This window comes from Berghia stephanieae, chromosome 5 (genome assembly GCF_034508935.2).
Source record: "Berghia stephanieae isolate SIO BIC M18660-M18661 chromosome 5, UCSD_Bste_1.3, whole genome shotgun sequence".
Taxonomy (NCBI): Eukaryota; Metazoa; Mollusca; class Gastropoda; order Nudibranchia; family Aeolidiidae; genus Berghia; species Berghia stephanieae.
The window spans coordinates 38,459,220-38,475,432 of NC_088364.1; the positions used below are offsets into that span (position 1 = coordinate 38,459,220).

Sequence of the window (16,213 nt, forward strand, 5' to 3'; positions counted from 1 at the left end):
AATAAATAAAGAAATACCAGGGACACAACCCTGTTAAAATTCTCATCATGTAAGATAGCTCGACTGTCAGTTGATGTTTAAAACATATACTAACTACCATTATCATGGAGTTACTGCTTCTCTTTGCCTTTGTCGGCAAATAAAGGCTATTATGATGTGTCGCTCAAGGACGATTCGGTGGCGAAAGACAAACTCGATTGGCTCTAAGACCTTGTTGTTTTAACTCTTAAATGAAGGTCCTGATCCTGGCCATTTTCCTGGTCCTTTTCCGTGTCGTTGGAGCACCCAGTTGTGCCGAATCCCTGCATACCAGTCCTTGAACAGCGGTAAACCCCTGATGTCAGCCTAACTACAACACACTGTTGTGATGTCCAGAAAACTCTGCAAAGCAGGCGCCAACCCTGGAACCAGCTGATACATTTGCCTCAGTCAAGCAAGCCGACGGGATAAAGATAAGCCCAACGGGCTTATACCATTTTCAAATGTATTTTCCACAGACACATATGATTATATCAAAGTAACAGATAAATATATAATAAATTAGATCCACTCAATTAGAGCTATTCTTCCCGATATCAAATAAATACTTATTCTTCTATCTTTTCCTGTACAATCTAATTAAACTTTATGTATAGAATTGTTATTATTGCATTGGGCGTTACTATTGTCTTGACTCACTTTTTATTAATACAATTAAGTTATAAGGGACCCTAAGGCAATTCTTGATCTCCCCTAGATTAAACCTGAGCCGTTTGTGATATAGGTTGAGTGGTGCAGCTGGTAACGAGAGCCATAGCGCGCATACTAGTTCGAATCCAGACCATTGAGCTATCGGTTGGACTCGATCCCACAAAAATAACACTCAACCCGCCACAATGATAACGATGACAACGATGAGGATGATGATGCTGCTGATGATGATGATGATGATAATGGTAGTGGTGGCGATGGAAGTAACAAAGATAACAGTATTCTTACAAATCTTAAAAGAAACACATAGTTAATCATTTAATCTACAGACCTCTTCTTTATGTCTTTCCATGCTTTGATGTAAGGCCTCTTGTGCTTTCATCATGACTATCACAGACTTGGCTTGATCTACCAATAAATCCCCTGCAACAGAGGAGGAGGTGACAATACAGTTTAAAACTCGAAGAAAAGTGACAGGAGAAAATAAAGAATAGCAGTGCACGACAGTACAATTCGAGATTAGCAGTTGGGTGTCATCCATCCTGCGGAGAGAGAGAGAGAGAGAGAGAGAGAGAGAGAGAGAGAGAGAGAGAGGGAGGGAGGGAGGGGAGGGAGGGAGGGAGGGAGGGAGGGAGGGAGGGAGGGAGGAGAGGGAGGGAGGGAGGGGGGAGGGAGGGGGAGGGAGGGAGGGAGGGAGGGAGGGAGGGAGGGGAGGGAGGGAGGAGGAGGAGGGAGGGAGGGAGGGAGGAGGGAGGGAGGGAGGAGAGGGAGGAGGGGGAGAGGAGGGGGAGAGGAGGAGGGAGAGGAGAGGAGGAGGAGGAGAGAGGAGAGAGGAGAGAGGAGAGAGAGAGAGAGAGAGAGGAGAGAGAGAGGAGAGAGAGAGAGAGAGAGAGAAGAGAGAGAAGAGAGATGATGTGGAGAGAGGATAGAGCATGAGAGAGAGAGAGAGTGAGAGAGAGAAGGAGAGAGGCAGATGGAGGAGATGAGAGGAGAGTAGAGTGACGAAGTAGTGGAGAGAGGAGAAGTTAATAAGAGGAAGAGAAGATGAAGAGAGGTATTAGAGAGGAAGAGAAAGTGTAGATAGAGGAGAAGAAAGAAAGAAGTAACTGAGGTAGGAAGAAATAGAGAGAGATCACAGGAGTATGAAGAAGAATAGTAGATGAGAGAGAGAGAGGAGAGAGAGAGAGAGAGAGAGAGAGAGAGAGGAGAGAGAGAGAGAGAGGAGAGAGAGAGAGAGAGAGAGAAGGAGAGAGAGAGAGAGAGAGAGAGAGAGAGAGGAAGAGAGAGAGGAGAGGAGAGAGAGAGAGAGAGAGAGAGAGAGAGAGAGAGAGAGAGAGAGAGAGGGAGGGAGAGAGAGAGAGAGAGAGAGAGAGAGAGAGAAAAAAAAAATTGTGTTGTGATCTAAGCCTCCATTAATCATGATTATCTATTTTCTCTGGGTAAGTGAGGGGAGTGGAGGGGCAATGGGGGGTGGGGGGTTCCGGTATTTGTGACCCACAGTTCAGTGGTTTAGATGCTGCAAGTTAATTTATAGATGGACATATTAAACTTAAGTAATGTTTTTGTATTTTATTGAGAAGATAAAGTGTAAATTCTTAGAGTGCAAAAAAAATAAAATGTCATATTTCTTTGGGTTATATGGTAAGAACATCTATCATTATATGAGCTATATCTCTATTTCTCTTTCAGGAGTCTATGATATGAAGAATCATATCAAACATGTTTCAATAATTTTAAAAATATTTTTGAAAATTCTTAACACTTACCAATTCCAGATTGAAGCAAGTTCAATTCAGCATTAGTAGAAATGGCTCGAAAAACTCTCTCAAGGTAGTGATTAAGGATATCTTCAGTGACTCGCTGAAAGGAGAGAAAAGCAAATCAATTTAATCAAACGCTTTTTTGAGAGAATACATCTAGAAAGATAAGGAAATTAAATTAAAAACACCCTTGGGAAAGATGCATGACATGTTTAAGCCAATTTCAGAGCGTTTCCATGTTATTTAATTAAATAAATCATCTCTTAACATCTTCATCTCACTCGGAAGATAAGGTATGAGTTCTTTCCATCACTTTTTCACAAATCAAGGCATCTTACAGTCGAAGTAGCAATACAAAGCAGCAACATTTGCTAGATAAATTCGAATAACTAAAGAGGATTTTTCTCATTATTTATAAAAAATTGTGCGGTCAAACATTATCTGGAACCAAAAATTAAGCATATCTATGTTTCTTTTCTCAATTTAGTTATTAAAATAGATCTTGAAAACGTTGCCACCAAATCACCCAGTTGTTCCAATTCAGACACCTAGTTGTTCCAATTCAGACACCCACTTTTTGCACTTCAAACATGACTTTTTTTATTTGCTCTGTTTAGTCATCGTTGTTTACTTGTTTTCAATTTTAATTTTAAAAGTTTATACTAACTAATCTGAAGATTCTTTGGAATAAAATATCGGTTTTCTATGCAAACAATCAATTTGAATTATTATTAAGAGTAAAGTTCCCCTCATGTACAGCACCCACTGTCAGAGACTGTTCCAAAAAAAATTAATTAATAATCACGTCATAGATTCTTGAGATCGTCTAATCATATTTTTGCGGAATCATTAATCTTTTTCCATTCTTTTTAACGCTTAAATTCAGAAAGAAACTGACTTTATATTTGATTATCATCAAATCAATTCACTTTAATTGTGAAGGTAAGCTCGTTTGACATCCATCTTAGCTCAATCCAAGAAAAGTTAGTTGCATTAATGCTGTTTGCAACATACGCAACAGTTATTTTCACAATTATTCTCTGTGTGCGGCCAGTAGAAGTCATTGAGCTGATATTATTGTCACTTTATTTCATTATTAGCAAATAGTATCATTTCAAAGGATGGAAGAAGAAGAAGAAGAAGAAGAAGAAGAAGAAGAAGAAGAAGAAGAAGAAGAAGAAGAAGAAGAAGAAGAAGAAGAAGAAGAAGAAGAAGAAGAAGAAGAAGAAGAAGAAGAAGAAATATAGAAAGAGGAGGAGGAGGAGGAAGAGGAGGAGGTGGTGGTGGAGGAATCAAAAAAAATATTGAACTTACTTTTGAAATTTCATCATTAGAAAGATGCTGCCCTGTAGTGTAAAGTAAAATACAAAAAATAAAAAAATAAAAAAGAAAGGAAGAAATTAATCCTACACAGTGATAGAAAACTAAACATTGACTTAAAAAGATCAAAAGAAAAAGTTTTGTATTATTCATTTGATCAATCTAACCCATAAACTTTCAATCAAAGAGGGTTAAATTTAACTCACTCAACCCTTACACCGACTATATCCGTATTTTATCCGAGTTACTTTTACTCCATTACACATTTCTAAGACAAATTATAGGTGAAGTATCAAAGCTAATGTTTTTAGTTTTTGCATGTTAATGATAATTGAATAAAATTATCTATGTACATGCTCATTTTTAATAAATTTTTTCAAATTTTGAAAAGTAGCAAAAATCTCTAGGATTGAGTGAGTTAAAACATCCCTTTTTTCGTCCTAAAGGGGATTTGTATTTAGGTTCTGTCTCAATTTTTTTTTTAAAGATAGAGATAACATTGTCATCAGCTCAGTGTGTCACCACAAAGTGAGCAATAGGAGTCAAATTTCTTGGACAAGGAAAAATACGAGCAAGCAGGGCTCAAACCCAAAACTTCCAGGTGTACATGAAAGCAATGCCTTATCCACTCAGCCATCTCACAATTACACATAATTAGTTTGTTCAATATAGTAAAGTTAAAACCTATTTAATAAATAATAATAAATAGATAAATAGATAAAAAAGAAATGAATAAATAAATAAATAAATAATTCCATTTCAACATTTATATAGTGCACTTCAAGGATTTGCCATATTTTATGCGCGTCACAATGTTTCATTTATTCCCTTAAAAGGTCATATGAGATTTTTTTTTAAAGCTCTGTCTTATATACAGAGCTTTTTTTTTTAAATAGCGCAACATCCACTAAATGTGCTCAAAGTGATTTACAAAGGGCCCCATGTGAACAGCAACACTTCAAATATAGGATGAAAACTGACACATATGAGATACTTTTACAATTATTTTTTTTTCTGATAGAGACAAAGCTGTTACCAGTCAGGTACTTATTTGACACCTGAAACAGTGAAGACTAATTCATTTTCAGTGCTTCATTCATCGTGTTTCAGTGACAAAGGAGAGACCCGAAACGTCCAGATCATGTGTCTTCATAAATTAAATTGAAGCTTCCATTTTATTATTGTTATTTACATGATAAAACAACAATATTTAAAACAAGTTTTTAATAAAAATGGACAATCAAACCTTGATAGTATTTAATCAACTTGTTTCTCATCTGAACATGCCATCCTTTAGCCTGCCGATCCAAGATATTGGACAAAATACCAATGCTGTTGTTTATCAAGTCTGAAAGAAGAAATATTAATAACAATGTATAACTGTTCAACACATATAAAATCAGATCAATCAATCAATGTATGATAACTATTTTTTTTTACTAAGATGCTTAAAAATAAATTAATACAAAAAATAAATGCCCATATTTAAATAAAAGGCATTTTTACTGACTAATCATTCTCAATGCTCTTTTCAATGCTTTATTTATTCCCCCTCTCATCAAACTATGCAAAATCAAGTTTACTTTCATACAGTACAAGTCAACTTTTGGCATCCTTTTTTATTCTAACATTCTCTAACATTCTAAGAATATCTGTCAAAGTTTATAGCCATGTACTCATTCATATCTGAGACAAGTTAAGTTAAAGGTACCAGTAGAGCGAGGCAGTAGAGTGTTTTAAGGAATTGTACCATGCCCCAGAAGCTTCCGAATTCAAACCCCGCTTTGGAAACTTTTGTTTTGTTTTTTTTGTTTCTTGGGCAAGATTATTGGCCCCAATTTGCTCACTTTGAACAACTTTGAATACCTAGGCAACAGCATATAATGTCCACATGGTAGGGTGTAGTATACATTTTTTTTACATGTAGCAACTTGTTCATGTAAAGTATGAAGACCTAGTTGTTACCCACTGCGTGAATCAGGTATTATTGATGGACTGAAACATTTAAAATAACATCCGTAATGCAACAATTATCTAAGGTGTACAGTTTACTATGACTTTTAACAGTTAAATCTATAAAGGATTTGTTGTCATTGTGAAGAAATTACTTCTTTCAATGGACCAAAAAATAAAAATAAATAGATTCAAATATAGGATTCCCTGAGAAAAAGAGAAATGTTTCATTAAAGACGTTATTGCTTATCTTGTATTGTTCTTACCTTTATTGAAGAGGCGTAAGTCAATTTCTTGACCATTTGGTGTCTGATACCGATAAGGAATAGGAGGGGAGCGGAGATCAGTAGTCTGCAGGGGGAAATATATTTCTATATGTCAGTTGAATGACATTTTTAATAAAAAGAAATTATTTTTAAATTATATAAATAATTTTTTTAAAAAAAAGATATTATGATTGTTGTTATAATATAATGATAATAATAATAATAATAATAATAATAATAATAATAATAATAATAATAATAATAATAATAATAATGATAATAACAATAATAATAATAATAATAATAATAATAATAATAATAATAATAATAATAATAATAATAATAAAATCAACTAAATTAATAATAACAATAACAACAACAACAATAACGACAACAACAGCAACAACAATAGTCATTATTATCATAACGTCTCTTTATGAATTATGGAAAAATTCAAAAATAGTTATGCAATTCTTGTTCACATAATTTAATGACTTACAGTTTCACTCAGAAATGTTGTGGGTTGACTGTGCATCTTGATGTAACCACAATATGTATCCAACTCTTTCCTCAAACTCGGCTGAAAAAAAAAACCCAAAAATATTTAAATAGTCTATATTTACTTACATCAAATTTATAACTTACCACTTTAAAAAATGAAAGAATAATTTCCATACCTTGGATAAAACTGATTATGTTTGTCGTACCATCAGCGAACGTGAAGAAGAAGAAGGATAAGAAGAAGAAGAAGAAGAAGAAGAAGAAGAAGAAGAAGAAGAAGAAGAAGAAGAAGAAGAAGAAGAAGAAGAAGAAGAAGAAGAAGAAGAAGAAGAAGAAGAAACAGATTATGTCTTTGAGACAATAACCCAACACTCCACGACCCTCTCAAAATTAATTGTATTTATTCAACGACAATAATAAGATTTTGAGCAAAATAAACGTAGAAATTCATGGTTATATAAAAATTGTTCTTAATTTAAATATCCAATAAAGGATTTTTAAAATTTATTTTAAAGAAACGAAAAGAAATATAAATCATATTTTTAATTTATCATGAAATTTTTTAATATTTTTTTTTGGTTCTTTATTTGATCCTAAGACTTTTTATTTCATGGATCAACTAAAATACATAATTTGTTTTGCCAATACACCAATCTCGTTACATTCTGACAATGAAAAGCTGATCTTGGGGGGTCCCAACTACTTAATCATCAAATCACACATCTCACATCCAAATGAACCAGTTCTGAATCTGCATAGAGTCAGGATTCTCAAACCCCTCTCATCGCCTACTTGTCAAATTGGTAATTTGATCGGATACATCAGGCATGATGTATTTTTAAATAACCAAGCACACTATCAAAAGAATGACCAATTCTTATTGTCTGTTTAATGGCATGAAACCGAGGTAAATTTCAGTTCTCACAGGCTTTATGGCTCAACATACTATTACGTCTACTAAAGCTAACCTTGATATTCAGTTCAGCAATCAAATAGTTCATTCGCTCCTCCTCTAGCTTTTGGCATACATCTCCAGATGTTGTTGATGGCACTCCGATAATGATATCTGTCAAGTATGGTGTACCATTTTAGCAATACTAAAGTATAAATACACATTTATAAATAACATTCTTGTAATTTGTACCATGATATTCAATTTGCTTCACAATCCCTTATTTTCATTCATTTAATTAATCTATACCTTATTAGACTGAGAATATATGGTCGTTAGTAGATTATTGCAGGCGGGGACTTTCAACTTAAGACCTCCGAAGTTGCATTTAATGCCAGTCTGGGCTTTTGTAAAATGCTTTTGAAAAGTGATTGTCGATTGTAACTTTTGGGGTTAATTCTCCCAATCAGTTCAATTGAAAAGCTATCACTATCATTCCTGACAATTCGAGATATAGGAAAGATACAGATGATCTTTGATGCTTTGATGAAGAGAGATTGTACTCATTAAAAAAACATTACACCCTTCCGCGCAGCATCACTAGATGCTGCCACCTAGGCATTCTATGAAAGCATATAGATAAATCCATCAAACAATGAGGAATCACCCATGTTGTCCAAAGTAAGCAAATTGGGAGTTAATAATCTTGCCTATGGAAAAAAAACGAAAGTGCCTGAAGCGAGGCTTGAACCCAGGACCTTCCAGGTCACAATGCAATGCCTTACCCACTTGACAATCTTGACCCCCTGTACTCCATAATCAACAACAACAAAAAACGAAGAGAGGTGGCAAATACAAATTTATCAAACACAAGTATAATACATATATATTAATTCTCCAGCTAGAACATTGTTGACCTAAATTGGACAATACTAGAAATTCAAATCCCATGTTCTTTATTTATGAGCAGGTAAATACATAGTGAATGCCTCACTTTATAAGCTATGCAAATTTAATAATTATGAATGACATTGTGTCAATGACTAGCGAGCCCATTCACTAATCGTGATAAATTGTAACAATGCAGTTTTTTTCTTCTGTAATGATAATCACCCAAAACATTCCAAAAGCCCTTGTACCAGCCTCGGACTCCGTTTTTCAAACTAAATATATCTGCACAGAAACGATTTCTGGCTGTGATGATCAAAAGAGACAAACTCTTGGCCATGTCCTATGGAAACAAAAACATGAAAAAAGACATGTTATGGTCTGAGTATAATAATAATAAAACTTACCAATGTTGAAACTAAAATGCAATCACGAAGACTATGACTATAAAATCTAAGAAGTATGGTAGTAGAATTATTATTATCATTATTATTATATTATATTATTATTATTATTAACCAAATTATTTAGAAGAGCGTTTTTTGACAATTAATGCTTTATGTTTTAATTTAGGGTGGTAATGTGTATGTAAAGGGTTTGCATATGTGGACGCGGACAAGTTTCCGTATGTAGGAGTATGGGTGTATGTGTGTATTATTTTTATTATTATTTTCTTTTTCTTTTTTATTATAACAATGTAATGTAAAGTGTGGTATTGCTTACTCCTAAAAAGGAATTTGTGGTGCGTTCCCTTCCTTTCTGCAATAAATTAGTTAACCGCCATCGATGGACCTGACCAGCAAAGTTGATACTTGTCACCTCAAACTCCCTGTGGATAAAAAAGGTTGCAAAATCAACAAGTATCTGTTGATTGATCCCCAAAGCACCAACTATTTAATTGCTGGTTCCTTTGCCTATTTTGAAAAACATATAAAATATTCTAAAACAAGACATATCACAAAAATTAAATGAAAACGAGAAAAATAAAGTACAAGAGTGTTTTCAAACAATTAAAACATAAGACATATTCTTAAAAAGATTTCCGTTTTTTAAAGAATGTGTACCATTCTAGATAAACACCAATATAAAACGATTACGGTGTCTATTTCTATGGCATGATTGAACTAAAAGTGAATGATGTGCATGAAGTGACCACCTGGCTGTAATCCATTGTCAGGAAAACAAACCAATAGACAAGCCTCAGCACAATATGACAAAAGCTTTTGCATCCTAAAAATCACTTAGTGGATTGATTTTTTTTGGTTTGTTTTTGTTTTTCTTTCACCTCTTTCTTTACTGTTATAATTCAAGTAAGCTTTCTGTTATAATAATGTCTCATTATCATTAGTATTCTCAGGCTTAGGCACATGTGGATACTTCCTTGTTTTCTTCTTCTTCTTCTTCGTTCCTCTGATGGACATCTATGGCTGCAGTCCGATATCTGCTATGAAGTCTGTGGTCCGCTTTAGGTCCTCAGCCTCACCATAGAGCTTTGTGTTGAGTGTTGTAGGGGTGACCCAGTGGTTCGAACGTTGCACGTTATATAATGGGCAATCCATAAGAACTTGTTTTAATATTATCTATTCTATATATATATATTTCCCAAATGGATGTAAGAAAGAAAGAAAAACCATATAATAATCTTAATACTCTTATTATTTGGACCAGATTTGTAAGGTTAGATCTGAATTTAAAATTCACCAACCCCTTAGCTTTGACCATCGCCAGCTGATCATTGTTGAGTTTCTTCAGCTTTCCATGTTCGTCAGTAGCGACAGCTTCTAGTTCATCAAAGGTTGGGGTGACAAATAAGTCTTTGAATTTGACTGAACCCTTTTGAAAAAAATATATTTACTAATGTTAAAGAAAAATAAATAAAAAAGATTCTTTTTACATTGAGAAAGCTGAGGGAAATACAAAATTTAAATTAAACAAAAAAATAAAAAAGGAAACATGAAAAATATGAGAACTCAAAATCCACACTTATCATGTTTGATCAATTCTGATATTTTTTATCTCATTGCTCTGAACCGTTGTTATAATTATAAAGGGATATCTATTTGGCATTTACGTTATTGGAAGGAAGATAAACTAATTCATTCTGGTCGAGTAAACAAAAGATACTGCTCAATTGTATATATGTAAATATCACTGCTGTACTAAGTCATTCAGTTTCCTTCAGCTCATTGAGAATGAACTGAATCACTTGTTTAATGCATATGAGTAATCTGTTAATATATATATGATAGAGTAATTTGAGGAAATAATACTCATTTCATTAATTGATGTTTGTATAATGGATAATATGACACTCGCTTTCAGATCGGAAGGTAATGGGTTTGAGACTTGGTCTGTGCATAGTTGAGTCCTTGGAAAATGCTCCTTACTCACATTTCTCACCAAACTCGGGTGTAAAATGAGTACTTGGCTGTTAACAGCGTTGTCCCTGTTTGAAAAAATTGTAATATCGCCATAAGGCATCATGTCTCATTCTACATGTTATGTGTTGCTGTTGATTAGGTACCCTTTGTAAAGCGCTTTCAGCATGTTTAGTGGATATTGCTCTGTATAAAAGCTTGTTTATTATTAATAAGTAATAATGCTTTGTGACAAGTAGAAAACATTTTTGGTTTAAAGACTATTCTAAATTTTCAATAATTTATAAAACTGTTTTAGAATTTGTCTTAGCAGTTAGCAATTCATATTCAGTTATAGAAAGAAAAAAAAACAACATTATTTTATAAAGGAAAACTTACTTCTGAGCCACTTTCATTTGGTTCACCATCAGTTCTTTGCTCAGTTATAGAGACAGGAAGGACGATGGGAAATGTGTTCCAGTGAAATAACAATCCTTCCGCTAACTGAAAATATTAACCAAAAAATAATAATAATAATAATAATAATAATAATAATAATAATAATAATAATAATAATAATAATAATAATAATAATAATAATAATAATAATAATAATAGCAAGAAGATATTACAATCGTTTTCCATTAATTAATTACAAAATAAAGTGAACCACACATCAGAACATTATTAATTCTTCTTCTTCATTATGAAATCAATCTCTTTTATGAAGGATCACTCTACAATTGATATCCACATGAATACAAAAATAAACAAACAAAAAAAAACTCCCCCAAAAAATGGATAACAATTTAATTCTCACTGAGGTTATTGATCTGTAACACAAAATGAAACAATTTTCTTGGCATCATGATTCTACAGCAATGGTGGCAGATTGTTCCAGAGTCTTATTGCATCTGGAAAGAATGAATGTTTATGTCTCTGTTCCAGCATATGAGATGGACAATTCATAGTCATGCCCTCTTGCTCATAAATGACTGAAAATTACTTTTACTAAACACTAACATGTAACCATGTTTTCTAACCTAGGAACAAAACAGAGATTTTGGGTTTTCCTTTATCCAATAGTATTTTAAAAGGAAAAACAAGAGACAGAAAAAAATACAAAATTCTAATTCTATGCTCTATGACCAATAGATTTATAATTTATGAGGTAATGACAGTGGTCCTGGCTTGTGCCTTTCAAATGAAACGCTTGTGAAATGGTCAGAAATACACTATTGGCAAGTAAAAGCAATACAACAAAACAAACAAGAAGTTACCCTTTTAATGGATGAAACTACTTGTGCTGTCTCTAATGGCAACCGTGTTGTATTAATATCAAAGCGAAGAAGGTCTCTTTCAGGCTGAGGAGAGAATAGCGTCATCTTGTATAACATTTATTTTCAACAATAAATTACATCACAACACAAATATACTTGACTCTTTTTAATTGCCAGTTATCCAAATAATATATAGTGACAATACATTTTTGCTTGAAAATTTTATATATATATATATATATATATATATATATATATATATAATATATATATATTATTTTATATATATATATATATATATATATATATTATATATATATATATATAATTCAATGACAAGGCAAAAAATATTCGAAATTTAATACAAATATGATTAGATTAGAAGCAGTTAGAAAGGCAGTTTGAGAAAGTAAACAGAAAAAAACAATGCTTATTTGAAAGTGTGAAACAGAATATATTTAATGGAATAAAGACTTGTTTATTTAACTAGCAAAGCTCATTCCTATATCGATATTGATGATGATAAATCACCTTCTTATCAGTGTGGTCGAATGGACCTACACTTGACTTGATGTTACCAGGATCGCCAGCCATTCTGTTGATAAAATAAAAATAATTACAAAAATAGAATAATTACAGAAGCAAAGAAAAGAAAGAATCAGACAGAAAACTGGTGGAGCAGGCGTTTATATCCATGATGATGAAAATGTAGTTAATAGAGAATATAGACAAACTATTTTGTTATTATTTTAAAAAAATAAATACTATAATTTGCATATATATTTAATCTCTTTAATTATATTTGATTAAAAGCTTATGTACTCCTGGCTGATAGCATTAAAAACACCCACGCCATTAAGGTTGCGGCTTTGCAATATATGTTGAATTTTGATGGGAAATATTTGTTGTTCTGAATAGACGAATTCAACCATGACACAGTGCCAATGATAAAATCTGGTTTCTCATTGTGTACAAAGTTAATAAATGACACATATCTATTTTTTAATTGATTGGCAGTTTAAGTTCATTACTTTGAGATTTTTATTAGTACTTTGTTTAATTTGAACACTTCTTATATTGTTGATACGAAGTGTTGTTGAAAACAGGGCCCGAAGATTGTTTACTATATGTGTCCATTGCTTTAATAGAAATTTTTGACAAGTTCTGGTGTAAAACTCCACTATTACTATATGTTGATTCAGTTATGTGAGTTGTCTTGCCGATGAATTATTTACAGTGTTAAGCAATTGGCACATCAGTCCATGTTATTGTCTTTTTTCCTCCACTGCTCTGTCTTGACAAATCATATCTGTAAATAGTTGGGGAGTCTTAGAGTGGTTTTTACTACATGTGTTATGCAGGGTAGGTGGTTGGGTTTCATGTTTTGATTGTGACAGGTGTATTGAGTCACTGTGTGATGGCAAGGTGAGTTGTTGTCTTGTTTGTTTCAGTGTCAGCTATTATTATGGGAATGGCTGTCAGTGTTGACGGTGGTCTGTGTGTGAACTGCTTTCTCAGTGGCCTATTGTTTTTGATCGTTTCAATCATCCTTTGTTTTCTCCTACCTCCTCTTGGTCTCATGAACATTTTTGATGTATATTTATAGACGATGATTCCAATTCAACACATAAAAATGTAAACAAATAAAATATCCTGAGATCTAAAGAATGTAAAATTGGTTTTAAAATGTCTTAATAATAACGCTTAAATTATTTGATGAAAATCTACAATTTCAACACAATAGTGTACTCCAGAATATCACAAAGGCCACCTCTATTCGCAGTTGTAACGAATAATGATTTCCTCTATTCGCAGTAATACTGTGAATAGTAGATAGCATTTGTATTAGTTATTCACAGTAGTACAGCAAATAGTAGATATCATTCATTTCAGTTATTTGCAGTGGTACTGCAAGCAGGTTTGTTCTGTATTTGCAGTAGTAGCCTACGAGCCTAGAGCTTTATTGTATAGAGGATTGGGCGCAAAATATAAATAAACTACATTATGTTTATTATTATTATTATTATTATTATTATTATTATTATTATTATTATTATTATTATTATTATTATTATTATTATTATTAATATTATTATTATTATTATTTTGCGTGTCATTGACGATGTGTCTGTTGTTGTGTAGTGATGGTAGTGTTGATGTGGTGGTTGTGATTATGTGGTGGTGGTGATGATGTAGTAGTGGTAGTGATGATGACTATAAGGATAATGATGATGATGTAATTGTGGTGGCAGTTGCTGTAGTTTTAATAACGATATGGTACCTGTGGTAGTGGTCGTAATGATGATGATGTGATGGTTATGGTTGTAGTAGTAGTAGTGGCAGTGGTAGCGATGATGATCAGGAGGAGGATGATGATGTAAAGATGGTGGTGGTTGCTATAGTTTTATATAACGATGTAGGGGTTGCTGTGGTAGTTGTAGTAATGTTGATATATGTGGTGGAAGTAGTAATAGAGGTAGTTTATAGATGGTAACATATTATTTGCAGGAGCACTGAGATATGAGTCATGAACAACAGCGAGAGTGTGTGTGTGTGTGAGAGAGAGAGAGAGAGAGCGAGAGAGAGAGAGAGAGAGAGAGAGAGAGAGAGAGAGAGAGAGAGAGAGAGAGAGAGAGAGAGAGAGAGACTCCTGGACCTTTATAAAATAAATTTAACTAACTGTAAATAATGCCATGAACGGGGACGGAAATATTCTCATTAAAGTAATCTGACAGATAAGATGATAGATTTCCAGTTATGAATGAGTGATCAAGTAGGAGAGAGGTGGGGATGGGGAAATTTTCATAGATTAGATTGGGGAAACAAAGACAAAACAAAACACGATCTTGTCAAGTTTCAGACTTGAAGGAAAAGTTGAAACATTCAAAATCTCAATTCTTAGTCACACAAAATGTTTCAATCACCCCTCCTTTTCTTTCCTTCTCACACAAATTAACACACTCTCATTCAACTTCAAGCCATTCACCAACACACCACTTTTGAACAGAAATTACAGTGTTATGTTCAGTGAGGGGGCATCGACTAATTTTCAGAGATGGGAGAGCATTTCTACTACTGCGAATTGTGATTATGCCATGAAATCACTATTCTCAGTACTACTGCGAGTATGCATTTCGTTTCACAAACTGTGGCAAACAACTACATTTAGAATTCCAATGATATCTTCTAAAACACAGCTGTGCCTGTTAGACCGTCTAAGACGTGTTACAAAAATTAATTTTTTTGAACTTCCAAAAGAAAGACGACATTCTTAATCGAAAGATATGTTTAAAAAGCATCTTAAGATTTTGTTATATTTTACTCGTGAGAAGAGCGCTCAAAAAATATTATAGAATAGAAAAGGTGCAACGGCGATGGGCAATGGGATGGATCGATAGTTTTTTTTTTCTTCTTCTTCCATTTAAGTTCATTTAAGGCCAAAGCCAAAGTTTCAGGCAAAGATTGTACGCCGTCTATTTTTTTATTAATTTTTTTAATTATTTTTTTTTTTTTGGTTTGTTCTTGAATACGGTATGTTTAATTTAAAGTTTAAAACTTTTTACATTTTATGTATTTTTGTTACTGCCCTTGATAAAGGCCAGTCACCATCAAGAGAATGTGAACGAGACTGTGAGTATGAGACTGAAACTGGATGTGTAGACAAGGAAGTGCCAGGTAATAATTTCGCTTTTCGAATGAAATCCTTCTCTACTATTGATATTGTCCACTATATATAATCTTCACCTTTGATTATTAGGAGAACAACTGTGTTAGAATGCACTCGGCTCCATTATTGCAAATATAGCTCAGATTCAAGATGCAGAGACTAAGACTAAGGAGTTAAAGAGAGCAATTATCAACTCCTACTTCGTTTTGTTGATCTTCTTCAGGTTTGTTTTCTTTAGGGACAGTGGACCAGATTTAACCTAACACATAGAAGAGGTTTACAAAAAGAAGGGATTTAATGTGGAAAGTATTTTGTGAAAGTTACCGTACTTTGTTACACAGAAACAGCAGCAGCAAGCAGCGACACCACACACAACACCACTACCAACAACAACAACAACAACAATAATAAGAAGAAGAGGAAGAAGAATGATAGTAGTAGTAGTAGTAGTAGTAGTAGTAGTAGTAGTAGTAGTAGTAGTAGTATAGTAGTAGTAGCAGTGCCAGATATTAGCATGAATGAATAAAAAATAGATATAAAAAATCTGCAAAAGTACTAGTTAGATTATTTTCATTGAATACTGCATCATGTAAACAAAATAAAATCTCATAATTTTTTTTTATTTCCCAGTACAAAAAT

The 16,213-nt window shown here is 33.2% G+C and overlaps 1 protein-coding gene across 3 annotated transcripts in view; it reads right to left on the minus strand.

Annotated features, from left to right (window-relative positions):
- Positions 1–15,824, minus strand: part of LOC144972879 (uncharacterized) — a 132,330-nt gene extending 116,506 nt beyond the window's left edge. For all 3 annotated transcript variants that reach the window (XM_078914650.1, XM_078914649.1, XM_078914648.1), the window contains exons 1-14: positions 15,652–15,824; positions 12,439–12,502; positions 11,908–11,991; positions 11,027–11,131; positions 9,976–10,103; positions 8,994–9,099; positions 8,496–8,613; positions 7,459–7,556; positions 6,489–6,569; positions 5,990–6,074; positions 5,017–5,118; positions 3,765–3,796; positions 2,457–2,550; positions 1,022–1,113 (exon numbers count right to left, since the gene is read on the minus strand). In XM_078914650.1, the coding sequence (XP_078770776.1) occupies positions 1,022–1,113; positions 2,457–2,550; positions 3,765–3,796; positions 5,017–5,118; positions 5,990–6,074; positions 6,489–6,569; positions 7,459–7,556; positions 8,496–8,613; positions 8,994–9,099; positions 9,976–10,103; positions 11,027–11,131; positions 11,908–11,991; positions 12,439–12,501 (1,188 nt within the window). In that variant the 5' untranslated portion in view covers position 12,502; positions 15,652–15,824. The remainder of the gene's footprint in view (positions 1–1,021; positions 1,114–2,456; positions 2,551–3,764; positions 3,797–5,016; positions 5,119–5,989; positions 6,075–6,488; positions 6,570–7,458; positions 7,557–8,495; positions 8,614–8,993; positions 9,100–9,975; positions 10,104–11,026; positions 11,132–11,907; positions 11,992–12,438; positions 12,503–15,651) is intronic.
- Positions 15,825–16,213: the final 389 nt, after the last annotated feature.